This window comes from Lissotriton helveticus, chromosome 3_1, assembly GCF_964261635.1.
Source record: "Lissotriton helveticus chromosome 3_1, aLisHel1.1, whole genome shotgun sequence".
Taxonomy (NCBI): Eukaryota; Metazoa; Chordata; class Amphibia; order Caudata; family Salamandridae; genus Lissotriton; species Lissotriton helveticus.
Window position 1 is genome coordinate 1,047,186,973 of NC_136061.1, and position 26,880 is coordinate 1,047,213,852.

Here is a 26,880-nt window from a genome sequence, read left to right on the forward strand (position 1 = left end):
CTAGTACGCTGTCCAACCTCGCGGTTACCTGATCAGCCGCCATCTTGTGTAGTGATTTATCTGTTTTTCCCTTTGGCGGGGCTCCTCCAGTCCCAGTGCGAGTCCTCACCCCTCCGGACATGTGCAAGGCAACCCGGCCAACAGTTCAGGCCAATTAGCCGGAGGATGAGACGTTTTCTGGTGCGCGATTCTGGCAGCGTCCGCGGCGCTTCGCCGCTTGCGTCTGTTTTCGTGTGGTTGGTCAGCCAGCCTCCCACGTATCCTCAGTGTCAGCCCGCGTGGCAGGTCTACATAGTAGTACGCCGGAGCAGGTGCCTGGTAACAGTATCGAGTGGTTTTGTACCTACTGCAGGCAGCCGACCGTGTGGTGGCAAAGCGTCCTGTGAGATTCGCAGAATTTCCTGGGCAGGTGGGGCAGGCCGGGCGTCGCTGTGCACTTGCTGGAGGATTTAGCAACACCAGACTGCAGCCTCAATGCACCTCCATGCGTTGTAGGGAAGCCAGGCCTATGCGGTGGTGAGCGTCCGTACCGCTATGTCTCTAAGTGTGCATGTGGCTCCCCCCCCCCTCACTAGGCCTTGAGCCCTTGCACCGCGCCACCTGTGTCTCCGATGGCGTCGAATCCTCGGTAGGCGCGCATCCAGCCAGTCGTCGCCAGGGCCCTGTAGGCCAGCCAATCGCAAGGAGCCCGGGGGGTGGGGGGAGTTCGTAGCACACGGAACTATGTAACGGTCCCACCAGCGGAGCGCGGTACTCAATTTGCAGGGGGCTTCAGTGAGGTCCCAGCTTTGTTTTCGCGTGGGCTATGGCGTCTATCTCAGGCCCCTAGTTGCATCTGTCCCTCGCAGTATCACCGCACAGGCGTGGGGAGGGGGCCTCTTCTGGCAGCCACGGCCGTCCGGCAATGCCCAGAGTGGAGAATCCGCTCACCTGGCTCCCTAGTTCCACGTGCGCGTCGCTAGCAGTACCTCAGGGATCGCGCCGCCTCCGGGTGCAGGAACAGGTAGTCGAGCAGATGCGCTCTCGGCCCGGGCCGCCGCCAGTGCAGCGGCTGAGTCTCGCCGGCCAGGTCTTCGCTCCCTTCCGGTTTAGGCCTCTTGTAGTCTCCTGGGAGCAGGGGGGAGTCAGGGTCGGAGTGACGAGATAGTCCCCAGGTCACGGTCCCAGTGTGCGGGAAGGTCGTGAAGGTCAGGCCGTGGGCCGCATGGGGAGGCCTAGATGACAGGCCCAAGCCGCGGTCTCACGTGGTCGCCCTCGGCGTCGGGGTGGTGGCAAGTCTCGCCAGAGGCCCACAGGAAAGTCCGGTGTCGGCAGGTTTGGAGCTTCAATTCAAAAATCGGCCAGAATGCCGAGAATGGCACCGTGGTGGTCCGCCTGTAATTTCAGGCGGCTGTGAGGATAATTGGCGGAGAATCGGCCCGGGGAAGGGGAGCTCAGCTCGGAGCTCTACCCGGCTGCGATCTCCGCCATTGCGTGCCTAGCCACGCCCCCAACAGACAATCGCATGTAGACAATCCTGTCAAGAAAGCTTGTTTGGACTTTCTAAATAGTAAGACGAATGGTGAAGATTTGAATCCTGGATTGCAGGCACTTCTTTCACTAGTGAATACTCTTGTCTTGTTATGCACTCTACCAGAGCAGGGATGGGCAAGCTAGTTGTCGCAGGCTGCTTCTCATCTGATGCTGGTGGTGGTAGTCATCCATCATTCTCTACAATAGGTTTGAGTGTTCTGGTGCCGCATAAGGGTGTCAAATTTGCTGCTGGTGATGCCATCTTTACAACTTATAGTCAGCTCTTCTGGGCTCCTTTATCTTTTGCATGACACTGTATTTCAGGTGCCATTTGCATGAGATTTCTCTCCCTCTCCCCCCCCCCAAAAAAAGGGTGCATGTGAATGGAAGGTTAATCGTTTTTGCTGTGCTCCCAGCTTTAGACCTCTCCACGGATAAAATCAAAGACAATGCATAAAAATCTAGACCACCTAGATAGATAATATTAGTCCTTCACTGAGCAGGTCCTTGAACACTTGCCTTCGGTCCATGCGATGATCATCAGTTACTTTACGGACCCCACAACAACTGAGCATATTTTCAAACATCATGGTGGAGCTAGCTATCGTGGAAGTTGCCTTCAAGTATTCCTTCTCACTATACATGCTGGGTACCTTTTCCATTCCCAAGACACCATCCCAATATACACTTGTTCGTTTTCTGGGTAAGTTGTTACTTTACGATGAAAGCTATGCAGTGTAGACTTTGAAAGAATTTCATATGAGGCAAGCTTTTTTGAATGGTATGGGAGGCAATTTCAGTAGGTCTCTGAAAGGAAGCAGACCAGTATTGGTGATTTTGAGGAACTCCCTTCCACTGATAGTGGCTTGATGTTAAAAGATTCCTCATGTTGTGGAGTGCTTGAACAGAGAACACAGTAGTCTTTGATACCTGTTAAGTAGAGACCTGACATAATCCTCAACATTAACCTCAAATAGTGAGAACACTTTTCATGCCTCACATTTCCTATACCATTGTGAGCGGAGCAGGCAGCAGCACCCCAGTTGTTGACAAGATTCCTCCTCAGCAGATTCTTCCTCAATCTTTAAAGAATAGTGTGTTCACCAGAAAATGTCCAGGGTAACCTTTTTATAGAGGGGAGAGGATGTAGCCTTACGGCTAGAGCAGTCAAACCATGTTCGAGTCCCAACGACACTCAACATCCTGTGATTCTGGGCAAATCACTTAATCTCCCCGTGCCTAACAAAAATGAATGTGTCCATCTGTAACAAAACTGGTGCGCATGTAAAGCGCTTTGATAGCTTCGGGTCTAGTTTGTGCTATATAAAACTAAAAACATTTTTTTTTAAATGACTGAGATTAAACAGTTTTGAGATTATTGCAGTCCATGTGACTAATATTTAAAACAGTAAAGCCTTGAGTGAATCCGGTCAGGAAAACAATCATAAAATGCAATGGTCAAAAGAAAATTCAAATTAGCATAACATTCTAAAACTATGTTGAAATATGTCCTATTTGATCAGTGTCCTCTGGCAGAGGCCAACATGACAGGTTTAAAGCGATAGTTAATAGTTCACAAATATTAGTGAGAAGGCCATGATTGAGAACATTTGATAAAAAGTTAATGGAAGCCTCAGAATTAAAGGAAGTAAGTGCAGGCACATAGTACAAAACCTTTAAACAAGTTTGGTCAGCGGGGGACAACGACACAACTGTCGCGTTTCGTCTAAGAATGAATGATGCAAAGTAGACTGGAGGAAAGAGGACAGTTTGTTCGGTTAAAGTTGATCCAATTAAGGAGTATACCCTGCATCCCTGTAACTCTTAATATTTGGATTACTTGTTGATGACCAGTTTTGAAGACTGATCAGATTAAGGAGGAGGAAGGCAGGGACTCCATTGACTGTATTCTTCAGTGGGTCGCTGATATGAACCATTGATGATATGGTCGGAATTGTATCTGTTTGTGAGAACCGGAATTTGTTTAAGAAAGGCAGAGATCAGAGTGGAAGAAAACAAGTTACTTACCTGTAACTTTGGTTCGCTAGTATTGGTAACTTTCATAGATTCCCATGCTTTGTATCATTCCCCGTCGTCAGAATGGGAGCCTCGGTAGTATAACAACCATAGAAACAAAAGAGAAAAATAGGCCTAGGCCTCATCTTATTTTGTATCCTATCACCCTCTTTTTGTAAAAGAGACCAAACTTTTGCCAGGACCAATCAGAGCAGCCTCACCCCCTAGAACCTTCCTGAGAGAGCTCAGAGCCTCAGATTTTCGTAGCCGTTGTGCAAACCGCCACTATCTCTGTCAAAAGACTGAGCTTTCCCAGGGGAGGAGGGTGGGCGCATGGGAATCTATGAAAGTTACCAATACTGGGGAACCAAAGTTGCAGGTAAGTAACTTGTTTTCTTGCCCCAGTATTGGAACTTTCATAGATTCCCATGCTTTGTAAAAGAGTAGCTAGCAGTAAATCACAAAGAACACATTTTGTAGATACATGGCATCACATAACCATATTAGCAATACTTATAGCATAGAAAAACAAACAAAATGTGCTCACCAGGATGGAGGGATCGTAGGGAAAGCTCACCTCTCAATGAAAAAGATTCCGCAGGACTGCTTGACCAACAGCCGCGTCATCTCGTCCTGCAGACTCCAGGCAGTAGTGCTTCGTGAAGGTACGAGTACTGCTCCACGTTGCTGCCCTGCATATGTCCTTAATGGCGACTCCAGAGAAGAGAGCCACCGACGATGCCACAGACCTTGTGGAATGAGCACAGACTTTTCCGTCCAGTGGCTTGCCCGCCTCCTGATGGCAGAATTGATTCGCACTGGAGATCCAGCGGGAAATGCCACTCTTTGCCAAAGGAAACCCCTTCCGTGGGGCGCTGTAGGACACAAACAACTGGGATGATTTCCCGTGTGCGCTCTAAGTAGAATTTCAAGCATCTCTGAACGTCCAAAGAATGTAATGTGCGTTCCGCAGGCGTAGAAGGGCGCGGAAAGAAAGACTTTAAAATTAAAGGTTCATTCAAGTGGAACTCAGACGGCACCTTAGGAATAAACTTCGGATTGGTGCGAAGAATAAGAACATCCTTTTTGAATTGCAGGAATGGATGCACTATGGAGAGGCCTTGAAGTTCACTAACTCTTCTCGCTGATGTTAGAGCTAAGAGGAGGGCAAGTTTCCAAGACAGGAACTTCAAGTCCGCCTTGTGCACAGGCTCAAACGGAGCTTTCATGAGTTGAGCCAGGACAAGATTGAGCTGCCAAACTGGTGGAGGAGGTCGAACTGGAGGATACATCCGGAACAAGCCCTTTAAGAATGGTTTAACAATTCTAGAGGACCATAAGGAAGGACCTGAAGAGCTGCGCCGAAACCTTGAGATGGCTGCAAGATGTACCTTCACAGACGAATGCGCCAACCCAGACTTAGCCAATGATAGTATATATGGCAATAGTTGATGAGGCAGAGACTTGTAATGATGGAGACCTTGTCGTTGACACCATAGGCAGAACCTCTTCCATTTTGCCTTGTAAGTTTTATTGGTGCTCAAGCCTGTGACAAAACTTCTCTACATTCCTGGGAGAGATTTAGATGACGGAACTCTCTGTGTTCAGGAGCCACGCTGTCAAGTGTAGCAAGTTCGGATCCGGATGGTAAACCTGCCCCTTATTCCTTGACAACAGGGACGGAATTGGAGGAGCTTGGGAGAGCCGCAGGAGTTCTGTGTACCAGAATTGACGGGGCCATGCTGGTGCAATGAGAATCATCTTGCAGGGTTCCGCCTTCATTTTCCTGAGTACTCGAGGAATGATGGGAATTGGAGGAAAAGCGTAAAAGAATGCGCTGTACCAGGCCATCGAAAGGGCGTTACCCAGGGATCCCTGATGGTGAACTTTGCTTGCGTAAAACCGGCATTTGGCTTTCACCGGAGAAGCAAACAGGTCGATGGTTGGTGTCCCCCAAACAGAGAACACACTCTCCAGAATGGATTGATTCAATTCCCATTCGTGAGTCACCTCTGTCTGTCGACTCAGGGCATCCGCCTTGACATTGAGCGAGCCTGCCAGGTGTTCGGCTTTCAGAGTGATGCTGTGCAGAATCGCATAATACCAGATCCGCTGAGCTTCTATGGACAGAGTTTGCAACCTCATACCCCCTTGCTTGTTGACGTAGTGCATGGCCGTCATAGTGTCCGTCCGGACCAGCACTGTATGGTTGCGAACTCTGGGGAGGAAAGCCTGCAGAGCCAACCGAATGGCCGTCAGCTCCAGAAAATTGATATGGCACTGGCGCTGCTCTGGACTCCAGTGCCCGCTGACTTGAAGCTCTCGGAGCACTGCTCCCTAGCCTTCCAAAGAGGCATCCGTGGTCATGATCGGGGGGGGGGGGGGGGGGCGGGGGGGGGGGGGGGGGGGGGGGAGGTGAAATTCTGAACGTCAGACCTTGTGCGATATTCTCTTGTACTAGCCACCATTCGCATGCCCTTCTCATTGCTGATGTTACCAACACCTTGTCGTTGAATGATCCCTCCGCTTGGCGCCATTGTTTGTCTAGTTCTTCCTGCAGAGGACGCATTCGCAGCCTGCAATGCGGTATTAATGGTATGCAGGATGACATCGACCCGAGAAGGGACTTGTATTGACGGACTGAAAGGCATTTCTTGTGGAACAGTTGGCGAGCTGATACCATCAACTTCTGTTGACGCTCTTCCGAAGGACGAGCAGTACATTGCGTGGTGTCCAAAATGGCCCCCAGGAATTTGGTGGTTCTGGAGGGTTGCAGAACTGACTTGTGTTTGTTCAGCTGAAGGCCTAGGTGACGGAACAACTGGATGCAAGTTGAAACGGCTTGAGAAGTTTCTTTGAAAGACGGAGCCTTGACGAGCCAGTCGTCCAAGTAAGGGAAAACTTCCAGGGATTGTTTTCGTAGAAAAGCCGCTACTGGTGCCAACACTTTGGTGAACACCCTGGGTGCCAAACGGAAGCACCTTGAATTGGAAATGGCTCTTGCCCACTGTGAAGCGCAGATATTGTCTGTGAGCTGGGTGTATAGGAATATGGAAATACACATCTTCTAAATCCAGAGACGCCAAATAGTCGCCTGGGTTCAAAAGAGGAAGAATCTCCTGGAGAGTGACCATCCTGAAAGAGAGCTTGATGAGATAAGTGTTGAGCTCTCGTAGGTCTAGTATGGGGCGCCAAGTCTCTGCCGTCTTCTGCATGAGGAAGAACCTGGAGTAAAAACCTCTGCCCCTCTGAGAGAGAGGTACTGGTTCTATTGCCCCTTTGAGGAACAATTGATGGGCTTTGAGATGGAGTAGTCCCAGATGTTTTGTGCGGATGGTGCCCGGAGCTCTTGTTGGAGGAAGATCTTGGAATTCCAACGTATGGCCACTCTACAATATTCAAGACCCACTGGTCCGATGTTATAGACGTCCAGCTGTTCAGACAAAATGATATCCTGCCCCCCACTGATGTGACTGGGAGGGAAGGAACAGTAGGTCGAGCCAGGAGGCCGCTATTGGCGCTTGGCGTTGTCACGTCCTTGACGGTTCTGACGGCGTCGCGGAGGTTGGCGAGAGTAACACGCCGATTGTCCCTGCCGTTGATTTGAGTACTGGGTCTTATAAGACTGCGAAGATTGCGAGGAATATCTCTGTTGGGTGTTGCCTCTATACGAAGAGAATCCTCTGCCACGAGCGCCTTTAAAGGGGACCTTACGGTAGTTGAGTGATCCCAAGGACTTCGCCGTGTCTGTATCCTTTTTTATATTTTGCAGGGCATCATCAACATGCTTACCGAAAAGCATCTCTTCATCAAATGGGAGATCCAGGATCTTATTTTGGACCTCCTGACGAAACCAAGTGGCTCTCAACCAGCCCTGGCAACGTAGCACTGCTGACCCTGCTAAGGCCCGAAAAGTCGTGGAAGCAATAGCCATAGCACAGTCGATAACTTCAGCAGAGGATTTCTCTCCCTCCGTCAGGACTCTCTTGGCCTCATCCCTTGTGGAGTCTGGTAGTTCCATGTCGCACCACATTTGGCGGTCGTATCTGCCTAGAATGGCGAGAGCATTTGCCGCTCGAACAAGCAAGCTGGCCATGGAAGAAAACCTGTTCCCCACGTTATCCAGACGCCTACCGTCCTTGTCTGGAGGCGTAGTCAAAGGTGTGGACGGGTTTTTGGACTTGCTTTGGGCGGCCTGTGAGATCACCGAATCAGGCTTCGGCTGTCCAAGAAGACAAGCTGGACTGCCTTCTGGGGCCTTGTACTTCTTTTCCAGCCTGGGGAGAACCGGAATAACCGTGGCTGGATTTTGCATGATTTTCATACCTTCCTCCCACACATGTTCAATTACGGGAATGGACTTGACAGATCTTCTGTATTGTTCCTTGACGTCATAGAGGAAACATTCAGACTCTTCTCTCGTAATCGGCAGTCCAAACCTCTTCGCCGCTCTCCCCATCAGGTGATGGAACCCCCCTATTTCAACTGGAGGGGAGATAGAAGTATTACGACCAGTGGCGTCCGGATCTTGCAGCCCACTGTCACCCTGATCAGTCTGGGTCTTGCAATGGATCAGTCAAAGGATCCACCTGTACAGCCTCATCGTCCGAAGAGGTATCCTGCTGGACAGTATGGGCTGGTTCGGGATCCGGTGTCCGTGAACGGATCATAGGCATCACCGGTGGTGGCGTGAGGGGCACCACTGGCAACGGAGGCACACCGATAACTGGCTGCGCTTGTGACAACACCTGAGGTGGAGGTTCCGAAGGAAACCTGTTTCGATAGTCCTGCAGCATCATCTGTAGATGAGAGAGGCGGGCATGGCCACCATGTCCTGCCCTAAACCAGGCGGACGTCGCTCTTCTGGAACATAGTGATGCAACTGTTGGCCACCTGTATGCTCATAATATTCCTCCGTGTCCGTCTCCTGCAACTTTACATTCAAGTCTGAGGGACTATAGGCATCCCCATAATGGCCACTCTCATCCGACTCATCATCCAGAAGCATTGTTGGTGGATGTGAAGAAACTCGTCGCGGAGACGTCATTTCCGGTGTAATTTTCATCTTTTGCAGTGGAAAATGCATTTTTTGACCCGTCGACGGCGCAGCAGTCGTCGACTGTATTGCCGATGGAATCATCGACGGTACAGCAGCCTTCGTCGATGCAATCTTGGTCGTCGACGGCATGATAGTCGACGGCTTCGTAGACAAACTCGTCGTCATCACCATTAGCGTCGACATCGAAGTTGTCGTAGTTTGTCGACAGCACCTTACCGGAGCTCATCGTCGTCGACGTGGAAGATGCTATCGTCGACGAACCTGGAACCTTGAATGACGACGAAGTCGTCGATGTGGAGATCGCTACCGACGACGAGCCCGTCGACGGAGCCAAGGAAACAGCAGGAATTTTCACAGAGGCAATCATCGTCGACGTACCTGGTGTTTTCGTCGTCGACGGACGCTGTTTTTTCTCCGGCCCGGTTCCTGGAGCGACAGAAGAGTATTGGTCACCGGATTTTTCCTTTTTGGACGGAGGAGAAGTGATAGTAACCTCCTTTTTGTCCTTTGAGGCTGTAACCAATCCAGCAGCTTGTCCCTGCCTCTCCTTTTCACTTCCGTGAGGAGATTGAAGGGGACCAGCCCTCTCAGACCTGTCAGATCTTATGAGGGGCCTTAAGAGGGGGCTCAGCTGCAGAAGAACCAGAGGGAGACCTACCCCTCTTCCTGGATCTGTGAGAGGACGCAAAAGATGTGGAATCCTCTTCATCCGATGAGAGCACCTCCTTCCGAGTCTTCATCTTTTGAAGCCAGGTCAACAGCCGACCCTCTCTGTCACGAAGTGTCTTGGTAGAGAAGGTTCTACAAATTTTGCAGTCTGTGGCCTTGTGGTCAGGGTATAAGCAATAAATACAGTTTTCATGCTTATCTTCCACAAAAAGTCATTTTTTCCCACAAGAGGCACAGGACCTGAATAAGGCCTTCTCCTTGTCAGACATGTCTTGATTTCAGTAGAAAACTTGAAGAAATAACCAGAAAGATTGAGAAAACTGAGCAGAGCTCAGTGGAGACTCCCTAGCACAACGTGCGGTAGAAAAATCTGAGGCTCTGAGCTCTCTCAGGAAGGTTCTAGGGGGTGAGGCTGCTCTGATTGGTCCTGGCAAAAGTTTGGTCTCTTTTACAAAAAGAGGGTGATAGGATACAAAATGAGATGAGGCCTAGGCCTATTTTTCTCTTTTGTTTCTATGGTTGTTATACTACAGAGGCTCCCATTCCGACGACGGGGAATGATACAAAGCATGGGAATCTATGAAAGTTCCAATACTGGGGCAACTTGCTTTTTCACCAAGTACGGAGAAACGGTCTGTTGTATACAAGTTTGTAGTTTGCCTGGTCCCCTCCTTGATTCTTTGTTATCTACTTGATGTGGTATGTTTCTAAATGGAGGATTGCTCTGGCTGGTATTACAGGAGAGGATGCAGAATTGAAGGGCCTGCGGTGAATGCTTACAGAAATTCATAGACAAGTTTAAGGAACAGAATTTTTACTGTGGTGGTAGGAACACATTGGAGAGCATGGCAAAGGGAAGCTGGCTACTGCCTATTTTCAAGGAGTCAAGATTAGCTTTTTTCAATAAAATGTTCTAGCAAAGCTGGGGATAGCAGCTGGAGTAGGCCACGTGCAAGAATTTAAAAAAATTAATTCACTTTCCTGAATTGTTGCATCAGACTTAAGAGTGGGATCTTTCCTTTCTTTATGGCTGCTGTCTAGATTCAGTACGGTGATAGAACAGATTGCTCGTTCTACCTGTGCCTTTTTCTCCAGGCTCTTTTAAGGCAGCTAGTTTTTTCTCTTATTTTACAACTAGAAGTGAACCTGAGTGTTTCAGTGATACAGCTGGCACCAAGAGGCTTGGAGGGGAACCACTAAATCAAAGGCCTTGGACAGCCATTGGCTTTAGAGAGATATGGGTCAAAGATTACAGTAAAAATATTTTTGGGCTGATGAGAGCCTAGGTCAAAATTAGTCTAGAGTTTGCTAACTGCACTTTATTGGCGACAGTTGTTGACTGATTAGCAAAAGTCAAGTCCAGATTGTACTTTATAATGTGGCATTCACTCAGGTAATGGAGTGGCTTCCTTCAACTGAGAGAAGTCCAGCCATGTTAAATATTGCATTGAGCGTGCCAGTAAGCAGGCTAAGTGACTAGCTGATAAAGTGCGACAGGGTTTGTGTGGAGGGATGAGGTCTTGTTAAACTCTCAAGATGAGTAGGTGGCTGTCGGCACACCCGGAGAGGTGGATATTTCCCCAGTTGTATTGTAGGCACATTTATTAGCACTCATTAAATAACGTACGTTATTGCACAGTTGGTTACTAAGTAGCATGCTAATCCATTGTTCTTGATTGGAAAGAGGTTCTGCAATAGAGGTCTATGTGTAAAGATGTTGTGCTTATATTCCATTTTGGGTTGAAGTGCTTAATATGCTAAAGTACCGATGAGTAAGCTAGAGTAGGTACAGTTTACAATATTCAGCTGCCACGAGGTATTCTTCAGTCTCCCTTAGTATTTCTTTTTTGATTGCCCAGAATGTACCCCACGTCCTGGCTCAATACAGCAAATTCAACATCCACTATATAAATCCAAAGAGTCAGAGGGGGCACTTGTCTGCATTACTGTCATCCTAGGTATAGAGAAATAATTTAATATGCTTTAGAATGTTCTATCTTGGTGCTGTGGATAAAATCAGTACCTGCAGCAATATAGAATATTAAGTCACCCAAGGTGCCAGCCGTTACTTGGAAGTTTTTTGTGCACTGGGTGCATATCCGCTTTGGTATGGAGTGGCTTGGTGTAGGCGAGCCAATGGTGGCTGCATGAAATGGTAGACTTGTGTAATATTTTGGGAGCAGACAGCCCGAGTATATTTGTTATGCAGGTCCAAACCAGGCATGGGGAAACAAACACCAGTCTTTTGCAGTTCCAGGCAACAGGGATAGAATTTATCATCAGGACCACCAACACTGACTTGATCACTGAGAGACAAGACTTTGAAAGGATGGGTTGGAGAGGCCCAAGAGTTTAAGGGGGTTAGATAAATATACTGCGGTTTCATGTGGCAACCAAGTGATTAACAATGTCAGAGTTGAGGGTGGCTTCAAAAATGAGAGTTCTTCATAGGTAAAGAAGCAGTTAACCAGTTCGCTGATCACAATGGCAGTAGCAGTTTAGCAGGTATCTTGTGTGGAGAAAGGATTGTGGAGAGAGTTTTAAGTTGCTAGTGAGTGATCAGTAAGTCTGTAGGAGATAAATGGCAGGCAGGCCTACATTTTTTAGAATTGCTGTGGCAGGGACTTTAGGCTGCACAACATAAGAATTGTATGTAAGGCATACAGATTGGCAAGAGGCTGGGTGGACTTTTATGACTGTCAGGGGGCATAAGTAAGAAGGTGGAGGGGAGTGTGGTACGTGTAAATTGCAGTGAGGGTAGGGATGAAGATAGATGGATGTGTGAAAGGGTGTATTAGATGGTGGTGCAGAAATATTGACGGGAATATGGGGCAGTTAGTGTAGAGGGTACATTTGTTGTTGAGGTGTTAGAAGACCAAGAGTTATTCAGGGAGGAGTGGAGTGAGAAGGGTGGTGGTATCAGTGGAACTAGGTGAGCTATGATAGTGAGCAAGAGAACAACCCACTAAAGTGAAAGGCTTTATCGAATCAACCCGGGGGGGGGGGATTAAGCTTGACAGTTGGTATATGTGGGTTCAAGGTTCTTCTGCTTTGGGCACAATGAAAATCCAAACCAGGATGTTGAAGAAACCTCAGTGTGAAGAACTCTCCGATCAGGATAAGAACTGCAGAACCTACATTATTGGTGCTCTACTCTCAAATAAACTAAATTCACTAATGTGCTGATTTACAACGCACCTTGAAAGTCTCTTCTGCTGCAGACATCCAACATCTCAAACAACACCTGATCAACCAGACCTGAATGTCTATTGCCTACCTGAAGCTCAACCCAACCTAAACTGAACAGAATATTAGGGGGGTTTTTTTAGGCCAAAAAAAAAAAACAGTACAAACTTGGCTCAACAACGTGAATTTTGGCTGCCTCAAACTTCTAATTCCATCAAATGTCAAGTCACTAGGATTAACCATGTACACCAACCTTACCGCCTAAAAAAACCAAAACACTGCCTGCTACTAGGTCCCTTCTAGGAAAGTAAAAACTACTTAAGAACTGCTGTTTAAATCCTCATAATCCCGCCTGGATGGCGGTAGTGCCTTTCTCCATGGCCTTCCTAACTTCACACTGGCAACCTTTAAGGGCATCCTACACACTGCAGCAGGTTTCACCCCACGGCCTGAAAAAGATAGGACAACATACTCATTTGGATGGCACACTATGGATTCCCCTTACCGGGCCACTGTTTTCAAAACCAGCTGGACCATTTACAAGGCCATCACAAGCATCCCTACCTATCTTTAAGACAAGCTCATCATGCCTGGTAGTTCTCTGCCCACCTGCAGCCAGGAAACCATCAAACTGGGGTCTAAGAAGTGTAAACAGAACAAAAGGGCAGGCCTTTTCAATCTATGCACCCAGGAACAATATACCTATATCCTGCTGGACCACTGCTTCAATTTAGGAACGAGTTGAAGAATTAGCTCTTTAAAGAACACTGCATCACAATATATTAACTGTCCGCAGCTACCTCTATCACTTGCTGACTTTGCTAGTCTTTAACCCTGTGCAGTGCTATGCTGCCTTTTGGATCGGTTTAAGCTATAGAATCATATACAGTGTGTCGATGTGCTACAGGCTATTTGAAGGATTAGGTTACTGAGGATTAACTTTCATTTGGGTTTAGATGGGCTGGAGAAGGATTGTGTTTTTGGAGGGGCTCTGGTTGTATGCTGTACCTGGTTCAAAAAGATAAGGTGCCACAGGAAGATACCATTAACACCTCTGCTTACGTGCTGGGGTTCGAAGATGATCATGGGACTCTCCCCCACCCAAACATAAATGGCGTGTGTTAACCCAGCAAGAAAAATATACAAAGGCCCTAGAGCAGAGCCAAGACCTACATCAGTTATAAAAATAAAAAAATTCAATTGCTCTGAAAAAAGCAAAACCGGCACAAATACCGTACGGAAATCTAGATCATTGGCATGCATCTGGGGGTATTTACCCTTCATTTTATTTCACTGGAGGGATTGAGAGAGACCAGTCTCCTCTGTGCTAATGTCCACAGGAGGACGAGGAGAGGAAAGTGGAATGCATACAGGAAAGAGTCCCGATAACATGTCCATGAGAACTAATAGTGACCTTCAGTTTGCAAACATCGGGGAGGGAGTTAGCTAGCCGGAGATGAAAACTAATCAAATCACTGATCCAGCCAGTCCCACTCCTTACCATGGAACAGTCCTCCTCACCCAAGTTCACAGCAGTAACAGGCCAAAGGAGTTTCTCCAAACTTGGGATGAGGCAGTCAATCTTCCAGGTGCCGATATGCGGTGTTAGATTCTACGCTGGTGTGCAGGCCTGCTCAGCATCTTCTTAAGTCTACACAGCAGAAATGTTTAGCTTCTGCAACGACCAAAGCAGTACACTGGTATAGGTAATCAACCTGGCTGGTCGAAGGAGTGCATTTCATACTAGAGCGGGCTGCTTATTTTACTTTATTTAAATTAATTAAAATTTGTCTTTGAGGCAAAAAATAAAAAAATCCCACGATCAAAAATAAAAGGGGGGGGCAGCTCAATGCTTTGTGGGAAAGCAGAGAGGCCCAGTGGACGTGCAAGCAGTGCTCCAAATCTGGTGGCTTATGAAGGACGCTTGTTGAAGGCTGCAGGAATACTAAAGATCCCTTAGGGTCATACCAAATCATCATAGTGTCCTGGATATTTGTATGACAAGATTCATTAGTGTTTAATTAAGAAGCTCCCATGAAAAAGAACATTTTATTATATTTGAAATGTTTTCATGATTTTGTCTGGTTCAGTGCTTGAGGGGTCATCTCCCAAAAAAACTGGAAGCTTAAAAACACAAATGTTACAGTATAACTAAAATATAAAATGCCCTGATTGGTTATAAAACGGGACAGTGTGTCTATACGTAAAACAAAATTTTCTTTTCCTTATTTGCAGGTCGATATTGAAGTGGACTTCATCAGATTTTCTTTCAAATGATTTCCAAACAGGAATGGCCATAAAACACTTGAAAAAACAAAAACTATTTAAAAAAAGTCCAGGGAGTTTGATTTGGATACTACTGATCTCCGCCTCCATTCTCATTTTTTGGTTGTTTTGAAGCAGGTTCCTCAGAAGCATTAGACTCCTCCAGGCTCCTCTTTTTGGGGCTCGGTGGTTCGTTACCAGTTTTGACCCTGGATACCTTTTCATCTGTATTCATTTCTTTCTTGGGACTAGGTGGACCTTTGAATTGAAAGGTAAAAACACAAATGAGACTCTACTACCGTTATAATAATGAACATTTCTATCAACTCCATGTAAAAACAGGTTTAATGTAAACAATTGCAAAGGGATAGGCCCATCCATTGATCATTTATGCCAAATCTTAGCAAGGAAGTAAAAATGTCAAATGAATCCCATTTAAGCTGCCATTATACAGTCATAAGCATGTTCAGGCACTCATCTTGCCTCCGTTTTTTGAGAAAGTGCTAATCAGCCGATTCATTTTTTATGTTGGTTTACTTTTTCCTAATAAAGTAATTTGCATTTGTTACCTTTTGAATCGCCATCATCTTCATCACTTTCAAACTTCGTTTTCTTGCCTTCAAACTGCACTTTTCTCTTTTGGGAGGAGCCTTGTGTACCTTTACCACCACCTCTGCCTTTACCTTTAAATTTCCGACCTAAGAACAAAGTAAATTGCATTAGTAGTAGAAACTTCTATTGCTAACACATTACAACTCGAACAAGTGTATTTGATATGTGCAAACAATCTTTGATATCATCTAAACTTAATTGTGGAAATAGTTTCTGCTGTTAATGTGCAATATATACCTGCCAACTAGTGCAGTAAGCATTAACTGTTAAACTCCCAGAAAGAAAGCAAGATTTTGAACCTCCCCTTTCGTAGCTTATGTATGGGGCGGGGAGCATTATCGGTCACAGATGTCATTGAGGGAGGCCCTGCCAAGAAGGATGCATCACAACTCGGGATCTGTACTGATATTTTTCAAGGCGAAACATTGACAGAAAGTGTGCACATCCGGCCACGTCATGCCGTAATTGTGGCTAGAACAGTATTTAAATTACCCAGAAAGACACCAGATGTAGCTTCTTGCTCAAGAAGCTGCATTCACCAACCTAACCGATGGACAGATTAAGTCACTTGGCTTTCACAAAAATTTTGAACTTTGGCAACTCGTAGTGTACTTAACATCTTTTGTTAGTTGCAATCAATTTTTCAAATGAGTCACAAGAATTGTTCAAGTAGAAAAAAAAACGTATAATAGACTATCGTTAATCAGTAATATCGCAAAGAATCTTCACTTGCATTCTCATCATTGATTGCATGAATTATAGATTCATGCAATCATTTGGTTAGTCCTGGTCTAATGAGAACACCTCTTTCCAACATTGGATTCATTACGGTTGCTTTCAAGGATCAATGGGTAAGGATCTGGATCTATCAGGAGCACAATTAAAAGCACACTATTTAAATACTACTTTTTTCAGTCTACTCATAGCACACCAATCCAGATTCTTTGAGCTATTCTTAATTCATACATATTTGCTGTTTGAATAAATTACTCTTAATTTGACTTAGTTAATCAAATAAATTACAAGGTTCGACAATTTTAGAAACTTTGTGAAATATAGTGGAGCGCACCAGCATTGGGATCAGAGTAAGGAACAATCACATTCATCTATCACCCTGATATAAAGTAAACAGCTAGGACTAAAGAATGTCACCGGTAGGTATTCTGAAATTGTAGTCAAATGATTAGAGTACAGCAAAAGAGCTGGCCTTTCAAATTCACTCAAATCTAGTTTTACAATGCCTACTGAAGTAAGGCATGATGAATACCGAAGACTACATCCAAAACTGCAATTCGCTGCAAAATTTAGTATTAAATCCCGATTCTGGAACAGCATTAGAAAGATATTGTAGGTTGGATACAATGGCAACTTTTAGAACGTCATTTACATTTATTAAGGCCAGGGATCCCTAGATGGAAAGCATGGTGTGCTTAAACCATCACACCATAATCCAGGCAACTTTTAGAGAGGTGGGCATGACATTCGACTAGACTCTTGCTCTCAAATATCCACTTCTGACTCGGAGCTGGTACAATTAGAAGTGGTCGCCTCTCAAACACAAGCAATGTGTGCGTCACTGATCCATAATACCAGTTTCTGAGGTGAATGGCGTAGGACCAGTACTACTCTTCATGCCATCAAGTCTACTCCCAGCATACATGCTATGCTCGTCTTTGAACCTTTATCAGACGGTCTCCGACGTCCACACAAATACAGTGACGAGCCCAAAGGTGTCGAAGGAAATCTTTTAAATTTGCCAACCTCTCCCCCCTTGTGTGTGTGGAACATGTGTTCTACAGAAAACCTTTAAAACATGTTGTATATTATGCATTAAATAGGAAAAAAAAAAAAACTGTCCACTTCATAGGTTACATCCTAAAAGGAAAATAGATGTATATTTTTTTATTTCGGTGTACCCTTGTGCGCAGGAGGTTGCCATAGATGGAAAAGTCAGATTGCAACGTGGCACATTAAAATCCGGCTGGCTGCCAAGAATTATTCACCATAACTGAAAGGAATCGGAGTGCAATTGAAACCATCATACACAACCTTCCAAAAGTCTGATGAGCCTCATTTATACACAGCTTGATTAAATTACATGATCACAATGCCATCATCTATTGAAGATATAAATATAATATCAATACTTCATGGTAGGTCACCAAACCAGTTTGCTCTATTCACATGTCACCATGCAAAGGCTTTGCACTTACCCTTGTTGCGATACTTGTTTAAAGATTCTTGCTGGTTCTCCACAATTTTCTTTAAGGCTTCCTTCTCCGCTTCCCCTTCAAGAACTTCCCATTTGACATCTTTGTTGCGTAGCTGCAAATTTCCATCATTTGCTGCCTTTGCTTTCTCTAGTGCTTCCAATGCCTTCTCTTTGAACAAAATAATTCCCTGTATCGAAATAAATGTTAGTTTTTAAGCAGATTCTGCACCACACTACACATTTTGCTAAGTTCTGGGGGAAATGCTCCCCAAGTAGTTTCTGCATCATTGCAGATGTACAGGTAAGCCAAGTGAAAAACCCACACGTTTAAACCTTATTTTTGCATGTGTTACTATTCTCGTAAACCTGTTACAGGTTAATAACAAACGGGAATACATACATTTATTTACCGAAAGTATAAAGCATCCAAACACCATTCATAATGAAAATGTAAGAGGAGTAGAAAAAAAAAATAGAAGTGGCAAACTAAAGACTGTTTAGTTAGCCTGCCATGTTACAAAAAAATCCACGAATTATTTCCTAAACCACAGCTGTCTAGATAATCTTATTTAGACAGTTTCCATGACTGAATACACAGGGGGCTTGAGGTCACCCAAGAGGGTGGAAGGGTGGTGTTCTAGGAGATAAATGCTACAAATGTGCACGTTTCCAGTGTGCAGGTAGCACCTCTGTTACAGAGCTGGCAACTGCAATCTGTATTTCGCTGCAACCTTTGGTGCTTTCCTTCGGTCAGCAGCAGTTCAGCCTGCTGGGCCCAATCTGCAATAACGACGGGAAAAGAACGCGGGGTGTCATGTGCTTTTGACAGCAGGCAGTCTTTAGGCAAACAATCTTTGAAGGACATCCCTTTTAGAAAAGTGGGGACCAGGGCAGCGCTTCTTAAAGAAAGCACTCTAAAGGAGTAATACTATCTCCCGAAATCATGGAGTAACAACTAAGGGATTCGGGGGTACTTTACTTCCGCGAAGGCTCCCTGTTCAGTACAAACCAGGAATCCTGGCAAGAAAATACACAAACCCCAGCCAGAATTGCCTGACCTGAGAAGATCTAAAGCAACAGATGTTTAGAACTAAAACGCAGGAACCCAGAGAAGACTGCGGTGTCCTGCAGTCTTGCGAACATGTGCGTTTTAATTTTTTTTTTTTTTTTTTTTTTTTTTTTTTTACTAGTGACCCTTGTGGAGGCTCCCTCTCCCTGGTAATGTTCTCATTTCAGGCTTTACCCAAGTCGGGTGGGACTGGAAGGAATAGGTTTCACTCATTCTCATCGACTTCTACACTGTGGTGTTACTGCAGCGTTCCTGCCCTTGCTACGTTCAGGGAAAGAGAACCCTCCTTTTTTGGCAAAATTAGGGACAGAAAGGCCCAAACCTCTGCTCTTCTGGCCTGTGACACTGTTGGACCTCGGCAGTAACCCTTTCTAGTTTTTAGGGAAGCCTCTTTGAATGCATCTGAGCCTTTGTGTTGTCTTTGCTCTAGATGCCTCTCCTCCCCAGCACCCTGGGATTCAGAGGCCTCTCCTGACCTTAATGGTACTCCCTGCCCCCGAATAATTTTGACACAAGTGACCAGTACACTCTCCCACTACCTCACTGCTAGAAAATTATGGACTATAACTCACTTCAAAGTCAGATTAACTTTGTGACACTGCATTGCCCCACCAGACAATTCATCATACTGGTTCGATATTTACAGCCCAGACCTACTCTACACCCAAAGGAGTACCGTTAGCTCATAAATGACACTGCTCCCAATCATGCCTCCTTCAGAAAAACCCACTTAGGGGGGTGCTGCTTTGCTTTACAAACCTGAAAACACTGTACCCAAGAAATGTTAAAGATTCTGCTATTTCCTAAACACTACCACTAACTCCTAACCTACAAGAACACAGGTCTGTACAGGATAGAATGGAATCCTATGCCCCAGCGTTGGTCATTTCACTCCTTGGTCGACTCCCTATAGTCACCAGCGACTTAGCACAGCCTCCAGTGATCTGGGGCACCTTCTCTCCTGGGTCAACTTAATTTAGTGCTTTTGTATTTTCAAGTGGGTTAGGCTGCACTGCCACCACTAGGTAGTCTCCGTATACTGGAAATTGTTGCCAGGGGCACTCCATATAATATATAACCTGTGGACCTAATCAATGCTCACTAATGGCGGTTTCTACATACAGTTCACACTAGATTTGACAAATACCTACATGTGCAGCTTGGTGTAGTCTGACAGTTAGTAATACCATTACAAATTAACATTGAAATATGTACCAGTGCCTTTATACATTCAAACATCATGCATCTTGCTCACCTATTCACGTTGCTATATACAGATCAAACTATAACCAACCCTGTGTTAACCATGCAAGTGGCAAGGAACTCAAATTTAAGTTGGGGCACATCGCAACCTCGAAAGGGGGATGAATGTTATGTAAATTATGCGCTACTTGGGTGTCAACCCAGAAAGCACTTGGGCCTCACAAGAAGGAAAGTGCTAATGAAACCGCCATGAAACATTACCATAAAAAGACTTGATTAATACAGTGCTCCTGTGATCAAGTACAATCACCTAGCCCGTTAGATAGTCAAACATAATATGGTTCAACATATTAAAAATTTAAAATATATCTTGCGAAGGCAATAACTGATGGAAGTCAGTCAGTGTTTCTAAATCGCCAATATGCATTACAATTTAGACACATAAGGCAAATTGGTCTATGCTATGCACCATTTAGCCCCAAAAAGGTAAGATAAAACAATGAAAAAATGCATACTATGCAACAATAAAGGTAAGGAAAATTGAGGTCAAGGAGACTTGCATGGTGATCTAGTAATTTTGAAAACTCCTTTGTACAAGACGCACACCCCTTTTATAGATTCCCCTCGTAACTGCTTCAAACCACTCAAATAAGTCAATTCACCCCCGAGTTTAACAGACCAGTAGTTTTGGTAATTTTAATATCACTTCTAATCTTTGTGCTAATTCATTGGATTTTCATTAAAATCCATAAAAGTGAAGGGCTCCACCCATGTGTAGGCCAAGAGAACGCAAAATAGTATTTAAAAATATATTTTTTAAAGCCTCCAAAGATAGCAAAATGTAGCTGAAGACATTAATTTTCAAATGTCATTTTAATACAAATTAAAGACATAAAAAACAAACCTTGTGCTTGTGTTGCTGCCCAACCTTTAATTATTTTTATTGAGGGGGAAAAATAAGCTGCATGCCTGTGGGAGCGTTTCATGCCAAGACTTTACATTTTTTTTATTTTACTTTAGTTTGATATAGCGCTGGCTAGACCCGGAGGTATCAGAGCGATTTACAAGACTAACAGCGGTACAATAAATTATATAGAATTACACATGAAAAAGACAGGGGGTAAGGAAATTAGAATACTAGAGGATGGCAAAAACGAAGAAGCTGGATGAGGTAACGAAAAGCAGTGGGATAGCTTTAAAAGCTACAGATAGGGGACAAGAACAATCTAAGGGGCAGGGGAAGGAAGGGGGGTAGACAGCAAGGGAAAGTAAGGCAGATAAGGACCTACTACTACTTGCAATGCAAGAGCTCTCGCATTTGCAAGAGTTTAAGCTATTGGCATTGGTAAATGACCGTCTTATGTATCGGTCTTGATGATTAACACAAATAAAATGCATGGTCATCTACAATGCCAATAGCTCAAACTCTTGTAAATGCGAGACCTATTCAAAGAAGCAGCTGCCATTGTCTCAGGCTGCTTAGAAAGTGAAAGCGTACATGGCGCGCTGAATGTTGAAGGAAAGCATGTTGTGCCTGCAGTAGGAGAAACTATTTAAAGAAAATAGTGCTTACAGACTAAAGACTCTCAGTGTAGCAATCCAAGTAAAAGGGGCAGTCCTCTTGGGAGGTTACGGATGAAGACAAGGCAGTACTAAGGAGGGACTAACAAGCCTATTAAAGGACCAGAAGTCAGCATTTACGTCGAAGGACACAAGCCAATGACAAATAAGGGCAGAGAGTAGACGGGGCTTCTATTCTATACTTCAATACAGCATGGCTCGCGCTGCGTAGGCTGGACCTAAAATAGTCACTGCAGCAAAGTGACAAACCACCTTCCTCCCACTCAGAGAGCCCGTTTATATCAATTTTTGTGAAATGGGATTGTTGATTTACATTTTTCTAAACATTTTTCTGGTAGCAGCTTTTTATGCACTTTATCAGAAATGGTAAGTAACCGATTTGTTTGTCAGAGTGCAAAAAGCTGTCAGACTGTCTAGCCACTTGTTCTCCTGATAGAGACCAACAACCGCAGATTCCTCTATTTGTGAATGGATACCAAAGTAGTGCACCTCCGCCAGATGGCGGTTCTGTGGAATGGCTCCAACCAGGAACTCCTGTTGGACTGATTGAACAAATGTCCTGAAGTTCCAAGGACCACACTCTCCTTCCCAGTCTGGAGCCACTAGGCTGATTTGGGCCTAATCTTTTTCAGTAATCAGAGCGGGAGGGTTGGAAAAGTGTACAGGAGTCTCCACTCTACCTCCCCTACCCCCAAAAGCTGGCAGAAGGCATCTGAAAAAGGACTGCCGTGAGCACTCAGTCATGCAAAAGTATTGACACGGTTATCTGCGGTGTTAAATAAATCTACCCAGTGCTGGAATAAGTCTTGTGCCACCTCCAAGTGTAACTGCCATTCGTGATCCACTAGGCAATGTTGTCTGAGTTAGTCCGGCCTGGCATTTAAAGTTCCTCCCCAGTGCTGGACAGTCAGATGCCTTGAGAGTTCAGCCACTTGCAGAGACACAAGCCTTCCAGGTACAGAACACACGCTGCCCTGTTTGACAACATGACTCCGCATCCATACACCCCTTGATGAGCGGGAGAAATGCATTCAGTGCCAAGTCCCTCGCAACTGCAACAGCCTGATGTGGATGAAGGTCTGGTAAGATCAGCCTGTTCTAGTTGCGCCCCCCCCCCCCCCAAACCTTGAATGAAGCATCTGTTACAACTGTTAGCTCGGGCCAGAATAGGTAGAGAGGTCTGTCGCTGGCACAATGATGGTCGAGCAGCTACCACTGCTGCACGTAGTTTGGAGGTGGCTTACGACTGAGGTGAGCCTGCCTTCAGCATCCAGTTGTCTAGGTATGGGAGAAGTGATATTCCCATCCTCCTCAGATGGGCAGCAACCACCACCTTTGTGAACACCCATGGGGCACTAGTAAGACCAATGGCGAGCATAGTGACCTTTTAAATGAATGGACAACAAAAAACTCTGGAGGGGGTGCTGGAATGGAGTCAGAATCTGTAGGAGCAGGTCTGTGCCACCTAGAGCAAGATCCTGGTTTTGACCAAGGCCCACCAGTACATCAAGTAAAGCCTTGCTAAAGGGGAGCAGAGGGGTCTGTGTGATTTGGGCACGGTTAAGGACCTCCGTCAGAACAGTAGTCTTGAGTTGAACTGGTTTGCCAACATTAAGTGTCTCAGCAGACCTCTGGATTACTATGCCCGAAAGAGGCAAATTCTTCAGTAGCCATAGCAGAATTAGATGAGGAGATGCCAATGTCTTGGGGAGGTCACATCACTGGTATCCTAGAGATCAAAAATATTGCCCTCATTGTAAATGTCAAGAGTCTAACCTTTTCTGCTATAAGATCTACTTATGTTCAGGGTCACTGGAAGCATGTAACAGAGCCAAAAATTGCGGTAGGGTTGAGTAAATTATGCAGCAAGACAACACAAATTATGCGGCACTTTTGCAATAGTAATATTTTGTCATGTTTAAACTTCGTAACACTGAGCATCGATTGCACATCATTAGTATCAGTTGCCCACAAAATATAGCAATAAGCTATATTGTCCTCATGTAATGTAACTGGTGCTATGTAAAGCGCTCTGATACCCGATTCAGTTCGGGTCTAGTTCGCACTATATAAAACTGCAAAAAAAAAAAAAAAAGCTACAAAAACGTGCAGTCCAACTTTGCAAAGGGTCTTCTACTGCGTTGCAAAACGTTGCTGCATTTTTAGTAACTTTTAAACCATTTGAGCAAGAAACAAAATGTGTTTTTGTTCAAATCTGCTGATCATCAAGTATGTGGCAAATGCCAGAAAATCTATAACTGCGAAAATTGCTGCAGCTGCACAATCGCATAATTCTAGTGGCCCTGCTAATGTTCAAGCAAAATCATACAGGGCTACTAATATAGGTGTGATGACCGTGATCATGTCAGACAAGATAGGCACCCACTGCTGATACTCTTGCATGGATCACTTCAGACAGGGTTGCCAGCATTGTCAAAAAGGCTTTATCAATTTGAAAACACTCAATACTGCATAAACATGGCAGCCATTACTGCAATGCCTCTGTTACCAAGTTAATCATTGTAAAAAAAATGCCCCAATTCCTTTTGATTGGTCACTCAAATTATTTTTTTTTAAATAGGTTTTGGAAATTCAACAGTTGGTTTCCCAAATATCAACTCGAGTTCTGAAAGTAACCATTTTTGTCTCAAACGACATCAATTTTGGAATGCATACAACAATTCAACTCAGCAAAAGCTTCTACTTTAGTAGGTAGGGTTGCACACAGGAGCTACCACTAGAGATCATCATTAGAAGTGCTAACTTCATGTGTGGTGGGGAGCAGGGTTAATAAAGGACTCAGTGGTCTAGAAGTGCCTGTGGCATCGTACAACCTTGGGTGGCGGGACAAAGCAGACCCATGATTTGGAACGAATAGTTTCTTACCTGTCGGTGTAGTTTTGCAGCTTGAAGATCTTTCTGGATTCACTATGCTGTGCATATTCCGCAATCTGGTGGTTGGGTCCGGAATCGTAGTCTTTCTTCTCTCTTTTTTTGTCGTAGCCCAGGTGGGCGTCGACGTCCCACCATTTGGTGTACCTTCGGTGACATCGGCGTGCTTCCGGCGGAAGCTACCACCCTTGGGCGCCATCTTCGGATTCTTTTTTCTGTCTTTCTCCTTTTCTGTCTTTGTAGTGAATCCATGGCTTTGTTTGTTAATTCATTTTTCAACGTAATTCTTTTCACGTATCTTCTAAGTTTCAACTTCCTTTCTTTCTATGTGTTACCACCTTCTTCTCCAGCCTCATCTTTCTGGCGGAGGCAGGTGGGTTCGCTAGTGAATCCAGAAAGATCTTCAAGCTGCAAAACTACACCGACAGGTAAGAAACTATTCGTTTTGCAGCGTGAATCTTTCTGGATTCACTATGCTGTGCATAGATTTTGTAGCGGTTTTCCTCACTTTTGTGGCGGTTTGGTGGAAGATGAGCGTTGGTTGTTGAATATATGTTGAAGCACTTTGTCCTACTTGTGCTTCTTTGTTCATCTGTACATCCACGCAATAGTGCTTAGTGAAAGTGTGCACTGAAGCCCATGTTGCCGCCAGGCATATGTCCTGGATTGGTGTGTTGGCCAGAAAGGCAATTGTTGCTCCTTTCTTCCTGGTGGAGTGGGCCTGTGCCCCTCCAGTTAGCTCCTGGCCAGCTTGTTTGTGGCAGAATTGTATTGTCTGTGCGATCCATCGCGCTATGGTGTTTTTAGTGACTGGTTTGCCCATGTAACTGTTTGCGAAGGATACGAAGAACTGTTTTGTTTTCCTGTGTTCCTTCGTTCTCTCGATGTAGTGCATCACAGCCCTTCTAGCGTCTGGGGTGTGGAGTGACCTCTCTGCGCTTGTAGTGGGGTTTTGGAAGAAGCTAGGTATCTGAATACTCTGGTTCATGTGGAACCTTGACAACACTTTTGGCATGAAGTGTGGGTCTGTTCTCATCACGACCCTGTCACTGTGTATCTGGATGTAGGGTTCTTGCAGTGTGAGTGCCTGCAGTTCGCTCACCCTCCGTAGCGAGGTGATTGCTACCAGAAAGGCCGTCTTCATTGTTAACATTTGCAGTGATGCTTTGTGGATGGGTTCGAAAGGTGCTTTCATGAGCTCCGTCAGTACCACATTTAGGTTCCATGCCGGTGGCGGCATTCTTTTTGGCGGCGCTATTCTTTTAGCTCCTTCCAGGAATCTTTTTACGACTTGGGATGTGAAAACTTCTCCCTGTTTCTCCTCTTGTGTATGCCACAATCGCTGCCAGGTGCACCCTCAGCGAGGATGAGCTTAGCCTTAATTAGGTGCGTGAGGTATCTTAGCACCGTGGATTCCTTTGTCAGTTTCCTTTGGAGCTGTTTCTTGCAACACCATTGAGTGAATCTTTTCCATTTTTCCCCATAGCACTTGCGTGTGCTGGGCCTTCTTGCCTCTCGTAGCACTCGCAGGGTGCTCTCTGGTAGTTTTAGGTGTGCGAATTCTAAGTCCTCAGGAGCCAGGCTGAGAGGTTGAGGCTCTCTGGCTCTGGGTGTAGGATTTCTCCGTTTTCCATGGAGAGTAGGTCTCTTCTTTTTGGGAACTTGTGTGGTGGCCCCTGCGCCATCTCCATTATCTGAGAAAACCAGGTCTGTCTGGCCCATTGTGGTGCCACAAGGATGAGCGTCATGTTGCTCTTCATGCATTTGTTGAGAACCCTCGGGATCAGTGGTATCGGGGGAAAAGCATAGGCAAATGTTTTCGACCAGCTTATCCATAGGGCATTCCCCTGGGACAGTGCCTCTGGTTGCCTGGATGCAAAGTACTGGCATTTTGCATTCCGGTGTGTTGCAAATAGGTCTATTGTTGGCGTGCCCCATTTCCTGAATAGTCTCTCTGTTTCCCGAGTATTGAGTTCCCACTCGTGGGACGCTGAAGTCTGCCTGCTGAGCCAATCTGTTTCCGCATTGTCCTTCCCTGGCAGGTGTATGGCTAGCAGGTCTATTTTTAGTGGTATAGCCCATTTCCAGATCTCCTGTGCCAGGTTTGACAGAGGGAACGACTGAGTTCCCCCTGTTTGTTTATGTAAAACATCGTTGTGGTGTTGTCCGTTTGTATTAGCACCTCTGGTTGTACAGGTGCTTCTGGAAAGCCTTGAGGGCTAGCAACACAGTTTTCAGTTCCAGGTAGTTGATGTGCCTGACTGCATCTGTAGGGCTCCACAGACCCCTCACTCTGAGCCTGTTCATGTGTGCGCCCCACCCCTTCTGGGATGCGTCTGTGGTGATGGTCACTGTTGGGTCCAGTGGTGTTAGAGGTTTTCCTTCTGTTATTCTCTCCCTGGTCCACCACCTTATCTCCTCCTGCACCCTGTGCGTTACAACCACTAGATCCTCCCAACTTCCTGTAGCTTGTGACCATTGCTGTTGTAGCCACTCTTGGGAGTGGTCTCATCTGTAGGCGTACATTGGGGACCAAGTGTATGCATGATGCAATCATCCCCAAGATCTTGCTCTCAGTCCTCACTGTCAGATCGCCCCTTCTGG

At 45.5% G+C, this 26,880-nt stretch overlaps 2 protein-coding genes across 6 annotated transcripts in view; one reads left to right on the forward strand and one right to left on the reverse strand.

Moving 5' to 3' along the window:
- The window catches only part of METTL5 (methyltransferase 5, N6-adenosine), a 151,555-nt gene extending 136,280 nt beyond the window's left edge, over positions 1-15,275 (forward strand). For 2 of the 4 annotated variants that reach the window (XM_078681600.1, XM_078681601.1), the window contains one exon: positions 14,678-15,275. In XM_078681600.1, the coding sequence (XP_078537726.1) occupies positions 14,678-14,719 (42 nt within the window). In that variant the 3' untranslated portion in view covers positions 14,720-15,275. The remainder of the gene's footprint in view (positions 1-14,677) is intronic. The other 2 variants (XM_078681599.1, XM_078681598.1) reach the window with 1 other exon arrangement.
- The window catches only part of SSB (small RNA binding exonuclease protection factor La), a 76,387-nt gene continuing 63,984 nt past the window's right edge, over positions 14,478-26,880 (reverse strand). For both annotated transcript variants that reach the window (XM_078681596.1, XM_078681595.1), the window contains exons 10-12: positions 17,533-17,719; positions 15,277-15,405; positions 14,478-14,965 (exon numbers count right to left, since the gene is read on the reverse strand). In XM_078681596.1, coding sequence (XP_078537722.1) covers positions 14,799-14,965; positions 15,277-15,405; positions 17,533-17,719 — 483 coding nt within the window. In that variant the 3' untranslated portion in view covers positions 14,478-14,798. The remainder of the gene's footprint in view (positions 14,966-15,276; positions 15,406-17,532; positions 17,720-26,880) is intronic.